Here is a 9062-nt window from a genome sequence, read left to right as displayed (position 1 = left end):
ATCTTTATGAAAACTTTAGAAATAATCAATATATATAAATACTACTTCTTTCATATAACTTTCAAATCAACTTGTTAAAGTAATAAAGCTATACGACACGTCTTATCAGGTCAATCTTCATCAGGACATTACACCGCAGAAAATCTCATCAGGTCATTCTTCATCAGGACATTACACCACCGCGGAAGAAAACTCGTTATAATACTCGTTTAAACAATATTTAATAATTATGTTTTACAACATATTAAATATAACTATTCGTACAAAATAATGACTACAAAAAATAAAGATATACACTTAACATTACAGCTCAGATTGGTAAAATACTTCATCAGGACATTACACTAATTATCAGGATATTACACCCTTCGCTTTTGCTAAATGCGATAAAAAGGGTATTAAAATAAATTCTTGTAATTTCTTCTTTTCTAATATCATAAAGAATGATAAAACAAGATATAAGAAACAAAAATTATTTCAATACAACGTTTATTTCCTTAACAATATTACTTTATACCCCATCAGGTCAATCAGGTCATTACACTTATCAGGACATTACACCCACCCGGAAACCTGCACCGGGAACCAGTCTAAAATCGACCTTGACATCCCTCTATGTACATTAGATACGAATCTCAGTTAGTCAATATATCTCAGAATGCCTTTGAAAAAGAAAGGAAAGAAAAAGTAAGCTTGATTTCTCTTACATTTTTATAGAATCTGATAAGTTTTTACTTTAGAATGATAAAACATAAAATTTAAAAGGCAGATCTACATCGGTGAAATTCAACAGCTAGAATTTACTCGGATTTTTTTAAATTTGCGTCTCTAGTGATTAACATTGTTCTATTTCGTCCGTGTGTCCGAAACACTGAATTTACATAACTTTTGTAATTTGTACTACAACAGTTTTCAGTCAACTTTATTTAAAACTTTGCACAATAATAATGATAATTATTAAATAATAATTTTTATTTTTAAAGTCGGACATACATAATCAACAAATGACATTAACTATATACTAGCTATTTTACCGACTTTCACGGATGTTTGCGCTAGGGGGCCTTTAAGTGGGAGGAAACTGGAGTACCCATAGGAAACCCACAATGCAGTGTCACACATCACATTGGAAATGCACCAATGGGATTTGTCACATGTATTTATCATATTGATAGGTAGCACTTACTTACTTACAGCCCATGACGCCTTGGGCGTATGGGGCAGTAATGAGGTTTCTTCATCCCCTTCTGTCAATGACTAGCTTCTGAAGTGTGCCCTAATTCCTTTCGTTGCTAGGTGCCTTTGGGTCTCCCTCTTTTCCATTTTCCCTCTGGTGTCCAAAAGAGCTGTTTTGATAATACTGTCTAAATCCCTTCTGAGTATGTGACCAATATGCAAGCACTTTCCATTGTTCTCTGGTGATGATTGTGGCTCTGTCCTCTTGATGGCATCTGTTGAGGTCACGTTTTGAGATAATATTTGGACAAAATATTCTAAGTGTTCTTTTTGGGGACTTGTATCAAACATTGACAGCTTCTTTAGGTCACTCTCCATCATTTGCCAACACTCTAACACCTATAAAAGGATGGGCAGAATGTATGATTTTAGTTTTGTCCAGATGGTGTGGTGGCTGCTTTAATAGGTTCCTAAAACTGTTCTTGCATTTGAGAGTCTCTGCTAGATATCTGTATTTGATCCACCATCTGTTGTCACTTTATTACCCAAAAAGATGTTAATCAGTACTTGGGAGGATACAATTGTTTACTGTGACCACCGATATACTGTTTTCATTCAGGGTCATAACCTTTAGATATAGATCACCTGTAGTTGAGGGTAACATTGAAAATTTTCACCCTAAGAAAAACCATATATACATGTATATTATAAAACACCACAAGGGAGGATGCTCAAACCATCCAACACTCACTGGCAGTACCTGCATTGGATGCTTGTATTTCACTTCACTCACTAGCAATACCTGCATTGGATGCTTGTATTTTACTTCTTTGTAAATTGAATGCACAATGATTAATAACTCCAAGATGATATGTAACCACAAGGCCATTTGATACTTTAACTTTCTGAATCACATTCATTGTTATTTTAATTCAAACTAAAATTACTATTCAGGTAATTTTCAGAACAATATTGTTGAATGGTATGTCATGCTTTGAAATTGTCTAACAATTGACCGACATTCAATTTTTGATTGACTAATCACAGGGGCTAAGCCCGTTTTGGGCCCAAACTCTGTGATACCATAAATATAGAATTCTATATTTATGGTATCACAGAGTTCAGGCCCAAAATGGGCTTAGCCCCTGTGTGACCAATGACCTGAGTTTACTCAGATGAAATCTTATACATTAGTTTGGAGTTAAACCACTGTGCATAATTTACATAGGTATAAAAGTAAGTATATAGCCCACAGAAAGGATACAGGTATCAGTACCAGAAGTGGGTTGGAAAAGGGGTGGGGGTGTTTTGAATCTGTGGATCTCTCCTTCCCTTGTGGTGTTATAGTTAATATCAATATAATCAATGATTATATGTAAACAAATCTGCCTTGTGCACACCTCTTATTATGGACAGACTGAAAAATATTTGCCCACTTTCTCTGTGTTTACATTTTAATCATGGCATGCTGGCAGCTGTGGGGGTATTCTCTGCTGAGAATATGCCAGCTCATTGTGTTGTCTCCCTGTCAAATGGGGAGAGACAATAAGAAAGCTGTTTTTCAATCAACATCATTTGTGATTGCTTACACTTTAGATAAATTAATGTATACCTGTTGTTTTTGACACACCATGTATTTGACTAATGATTAAACTATGGTTAGTGATGTGTGGTGATGTTAAACTATGGTTAGTGATGTGTGGTGATGTTAAACTATGGTTAGTGATGTTAAACTATGGTTAGTGATGTGTGGTGATGTTAAACTATGGTTAGTGATGTGTGGTGATGTTAAACTATGGTTAGTGATGTGTGGTGATGTTAAACTATGGTAAGTGATGTGTGGTGATGTTAAACTATGGTTAGTGATGTGTGGTGATGTTAAACTATGGTTAGTGATGTGTGGTGATGTTAAACTATGGTTAGTGATGTGTGGTGATGTTAAACTATGGTTAGTGATGTGTGGTGATGTTGTGGCAACTTATTATAGTTACATGCACACACAAAAAAAACCAACAAACAAAAATTAATGAAAAAGACCTTTCATAATTCAAATTGCACAAAATTGGTGTTGTATTATATATATCTATTATCAAGGATATTTCCTTATTTCCAGACCCAAATCAGCCAAACGCAAGGATGGAGATAAACTGGATACTACTCCTGGGGTTGATGGCGATCCAGGAACCTTGATTGCAGATGGTACAACTGACCTTGGAAAAGAGGGCAAGAAAAAGAAAGGGAAAAAGAAAAAGGCAAAATTATCCAAATCGGAGAAAGCTTTGGTAAATATAAAGAATTTGATTAATTACATGTTGACAGTTCTACCACATAGTGGGCAAGCGCAGCAGATTGCACAAATTCAGGGTGCAAACTTTCCTCTGTTGGATTTGCCATTTAAACTTTAATATATGACATCAAAACAAAAATTGAACATACACCAATCTGATTAGAATAAGATCTTTGATCTGCTCCATTATTGTTATGTCGCTACACAGATCTTATTTTAATCAGATTGAACATACACAAAATGTATACAGAGATGGTATAGCATTTGAATTGAATGTTTCTCCGCCTACATAAGATTTTAAATGCAATTGAAATTTCAGAGGGACTGTTTGCAGAATATTATGCACACGACTTGACTTGGACTGGTAGGGGATATGTATGTCTATGTAATACTGACAACATGGTTGTTTTTCTTAAATCATGATGGCCGGTATATACTTTGTAAATTCTAGGAAGGGGTCTTCATTGACCCCCCCCCCCCCCTTTCTAGATCCACGCATGTGTTAAAATTTAGTAGAAGGTTGACCTTCTAAGTTTGAAATTTAAAATGCTCCTCTTAGATTAGCATGTTTAATAAGAATCTAATATGAGCTGTAGCTTAATTGATAAAATAATAGATAAAATAGAAATACATTGGCTATCTAAATGAAATTTTCTCTCTTTCCTCCTCTCTCTCTTTCCTCCTCTCTCTCTTTCCTTCTCTATAGTCCCGTTGGGATCCGGGATAGAATAGGTCCCCAGTAGCCCTTGCTTGTTGTAAGAGACAACTAAATTGGGTGGTCCTTCGGATGAGACTGCAAAAACCGAGGCCTCATGTCACAGCAGGTGTGGCATGATAAAGATCCCTCCCTGCTCAAAGGCCGTAAGCACAGAGCATAGGCCTAAATTTTGCAGCCCTTCACTGGCAATGGTGATGTTTCCATATGAGTGAAATATTCTCGAGAGGGACGTTAAACAATATACAATCAATCAATCCTCCTCTCTATTTCACACACACACAGTGCAACTGAGGACCAGATTATACAATTTACACCAAGACATCAATATCATGTTTGATTTAATTTTGAAGATTTTTATTAACATGTCTTCTTGTGAAATTGTAGGAAAAAATTGAAAAAGCAACTGAAAAGCTGAAAAACCAGAAGGAATTTTATCATAATTTCATTCAAGAGATGGATGCATGGTTAGTTAGGAATGCGGATAAGATTGTAAAAATGTTCAAAGAACTTGATGAGGATGGAGAGTGTATCATTACATATGATGAGTTTAAATCAGGTATGTAACCACATAAACAAATTAGAATTATACAGAATGTGTTTTCAGGGCTGTGCCCATTTTTTTTTTTTTTTAAATTCAACAATATCTCCTAAACTTTGAATAATGTTGCACTGCATGTTGTTCAAAATTAAGTATACTTTGAGCTATGGATGAAGACCAAGTAAAGCGAGTTTGCCATCATGTATCACTTAAGTTGACAAATGTTGTCTTATGATGGAAATGAAGAACCTTGGTGGACTGTTCTGTTATATTGTCTTATTCCACCCAGAATTGTTCTGTCTGTGATAGGAGGGATCAGCCCCCATCCCACCCAATATTGTTCTGTAATGTGAGTGGTCAGCCCCCATCCCACACAATATTGTTCTGTAATGTGAGTGATCAGCCCCCATCCCACCCAATATTGTTCTGTGATGAGGGATCAGCCCCCATCCCACCCAATATTGTTCTGTGATGAGGGATCAGCCCCCATCCCACCCAATATTGTTCTGTAATGTGAGTGGTCAGCCCCCATCCCACCCAATATTGTTCTGTAATGTGAGTGGTCAGCCCCCATCCCACCCAATATTGTTCTGTGATGAGTGATCAGCCCCCATCCCACCCAATATTGTTCTGTGATGTTTTTGATCAGCTCCTATCCCACCCAATATTGTTCTGTAATGTGAGTGATCAGCCCCCATCCCACCCAATATTGTTCTGTAATGTGAGTGATCAGCCCCCATCCCACCCAATATTGTTCTGTGATGAGGGATCAGCCCCCATCCCACCCAATATTGTTCTGTAATGTGAGTGATCAGCCCCCATCCCACCCAATATTGTTCTGTGATGTTTTTGATCAGCTCCTATCCCACCCAATATTGTTCTGTGATGAGTGATCAGCCCCCATCCCACCCAATATTGTTCTGTAATGTGAGTGATCAGCCCCCATCCCACCCAATATTGTTCTGTGATGAGTGATCAGCCCCCATCCCACCCAATATTGTTCTGTAATGTGAGTGATCAGCCCCCATCCCACCCAATATTGTTCTGTGATGAGGGATCAGCCCCCATCCCACCCAATATTGTTCTGTGATGAGTGATCAGCCCCCATCCCACCCAATATTGTTCTGTAATGTGAGTGATCAGCCCCCATCCCACCCAATATTGTTCTGTAATGTGAGTGATCAGCTCCCATCCCACCCAATATTGTTCTGTGATGAGGGATCAGCCCCCATCCCACCCAATATTGTTCTGTGATGAGGGATCAGCTCCTATCCCACACAATATTGTTCTGTAATGTGAGTGATCAGCCCCCATCCCACCCAATATTGTTCTGTAATGTGAGTGATCAGCTCCTATCCCACACAATATTGTTCTGTAATGTGAGTGATCAGCCCCCATCCCACCCAATATTGTTCTGTAATGTGAGGGATCAGCTCCTATCCCACCCAATATTGTTCTGTGATGAGTGATCAGCCCCCATCCCACCCAATATTGTTCTGTAATGTGAGTGATCAGCCCCCATCCCACCCAATATTGTTCTGTGATGAGTGATCAGCCCCCATCCCACCCAATATTGTTCTGTAATGTGAGGGATCAGCCCCCATCCCACCCAATATTGTTCTGTGATGAGTGATCAGCCCCCATCCCACCCAATATTGTTTTGTGATGAGGGATCAGCCCCCATCCCACCCAATATTGTTCTGTAATGTGAGTGATCAGCCCCCATCCCACCCAATATTGTTCTGTAATGTGGGTGGTCAGCCCCCATCCCACCCAATATTGTTCTGTGATGAGTGATCAGCCCCCATCCCACCCAATATTGTTTTGTGACGCGAGTGATCAGCTCCTATCTGTACAGAATTTACCCTGGACTGTATGCCATGGCCCCTAGGTTGCATATGTTTTACTACCTGGGAATATATAACTTGATGTCACAATACATTGAATCATGAAAAATATCTTCTAGGGAACAAATGTCATTAAAGTTTTTCTTCTATGCACACACACTTCATTTACTCCAGCTTCAGCAGAGTGTACAGAAATTTACACCCAGCTTGATATAACTACAATGTAATTAGAACTCGTCTTACAAGCTACATATGAAATAATACATTAACTAGTACTTGATATTTCTTTAAATGTGGTACATGCATTTTGTCAAGATAAGCTATTTCAATTTTGTATTGTTTTGAAATAGGTATGTTTGACTCAGGAATAGCCCTAAATGATACACAAGTGCATCTCCTAGCAAAGTTGTTGGACCGAGATAACAGTGGTGAAATTGACTATACAGAAATATCTAAAGGACTGCAATATGCCAAGTAAGTATAAAGCCTGGATCAGCCTCTGTTAGTTAGGGAATCTTAAACCTATAAAAATGTAGCTCAGTGTATGTTATCAAACTGTATTGTGTTACGTAACCAGACTTTGTGCTCATCTGTACACATCTTGGAAGTGGCACATTGTCTTCTCTGAAGGCACCCTAAGGACCAGTATGAACAATCATGGTACCTTATATGATTCACAAGGTTAAGAGGGATATTTAGGCCTTTTGAAATAGGTCTTGTTTTGTGAAATCATATTCCTGGATTTATTTCTGGTTGTATCATTGATTATTGATTGTGTATTGTTTAACGTCCCTCTCGAGAATTTTTCACTCATATGGAGATGTCTGTTGTAACATTTGATTAGATAAACGTGTAGGCATACCGGTAATATAACTGTAATATAAAGAATTTTTAATATATATATAATTCTGTGATCCTGAGAACAGCCTTTTTTATTGTAGAGAATTGGAGGAGATAGACAGAGAGCAGGAGGAAGCTGAGAAAATCCTGACAGTACTGCCAAAAAAAAGCGAGAAATGTCCAGGATGTAAAATGGGTATAGATGAGCCCTACAGAAATAAAAACCCCAAGTATGTATTACTGCCAAAATTGAGGTCCATTTGTGTAAACAAACTTTTCTCCATCAGAAGTATTTGCTACATTTCCTCACTAACAAATTTATCTGTTGTCCTGAACCCATTAGATCAATGCTTGTTTGTATTGAAAGTTTCTCCATCACAAATATAATAGGTCATGGACTGCATAGCTACTTCACAAATAATATTTAGTTTATGGGAAGAAATGTAGAATTATCATACATGTAACACAGAATATTTGCTTTTCCTCATGATTTACATGCTGTGATATTCAATACAGGTTCATATGGTTAGAGCTAAGACTTGTGACTTTTGATCGAGAACTTCGGAATCACCCAGCACATCTGGAAGTGATGGTCCAGTCAGATGCAACAATTTACAGCATTTTGCAGTTAATCACTATGGAAACAGGAATTCTATCCACAAAGCTGTCAGTTTTCTCGGATGATTCCCGCAGTAGGGAAGCCATGCTCTTCCCTGAGGCCACCCTACAAGAGCTGGGTTATGAGGGGGACTCTTATGATGACCCCCAAGAAGTGACTCTATATTATGACTACAAAGTAGAATTTACAGAATGCCCAATTCTGCTATGTGATCACTACTTAAGAGATTTGGCAGATGATTAGATATTTTAGGGTGTCTATTTTTAGATCTTATTTATTGTACTATTCAAAGTTCATAATGTGGAAGCTGACAAAGTTTTTACATTGTTGTCAGCATTAGACACTAACCATAATAGACTGACCATTATAGACAAGAGAATTGTCCAGAGAAATGTACCAGTCCCACTGCATAGACAGTTGGTGGAGTCATAAAGCGTCAAAAGTGGCTTCCTTTTTTGCTTCCATAAAGAAAATAATGATAATTCTGCAATAGGCTTATAGAGTGTAACCGGAATCAGTATATCAGGGCCAATAACTCTGTGATTGTATAAAGATATTGTTAATTCTGGTTCAAGAGATAGCTTAACCTGGGCTGCTGAAGAAAAGGGATTCCCAAACTATGGTTTACATGTCTACATGCACTTTTGAATGAAAAGACCAGTAAAGAGTTTTTAACAGTTGATTGGAGTTGACTTTTGTATAAATAACAAGTTGTAAAGGAATAACAAAGTGTAACAGATGTAGAAATCAATCAAAAATGAATACTGTCAAAATAATTACTTTGATGATGTCGCTACTGGACTTCCATACTTCTGAAAAATCTACTTGTAGACAGATGCCACTTTGTGATAAAGGAAAATCCTGGTCCCTAGCTCTGCAAAAATCATGCTTAATTCATGCTAACTAAAGAAAATTCAGAACATTAAAACCAGAGATCATATATAATATATGTCTCTGATCAACTTAGAGGGTGAATATACCACACATGAAGTAGGCTAAGATGGACCAAACACGAAATTATATACCCAGAATTCTAT

General features: G+C 37.5%; 1 protein-coding gene across 1 annotated transcript; it reads left to right on the top strand.

Moving 5' to 3' along the window:
• The first annotated feature begins 580 nt into the window (after nt 1-580).
• Nucleotides 581-8705, top strand: LOC125650642 (uncharacterized). The gene is made up of 6 exons (XM_048879099.2): nt 581-687; nt 3290-3458; nt 4566-4737; nt 6917-7040; nt 7508-7636; nt 7923-8705. The coding sequence occupies exons 1-6, from the start codon at nt 659-661 to the stop codon at nt 8266-8268; spliced, it is 969 nt and encodes a 322-aa protein (XP_048735056.2). The 5' UTR covers nt 581-658; the 3' UTR covers nt 8269-8705.
• Nucleotides 8706-9062: the final 357 nt, after the last annotated feature.

Source organism: Ostrea edulis, chromosome 1, assembly GCF_947568905.1.
Source record: "Ostrea edulis chromosome 1, xbOstEdul1.1, whole genome shotgun sequence".
NCBI lineage: Eukaryota > Metazoa > Mollusca > Bivalvia > Ostreida > Ostreidae > Ostrea > Ostrea edulis.
This window is presented reverse-complemented; position numbering and strand designations above follow the sequence as displayed.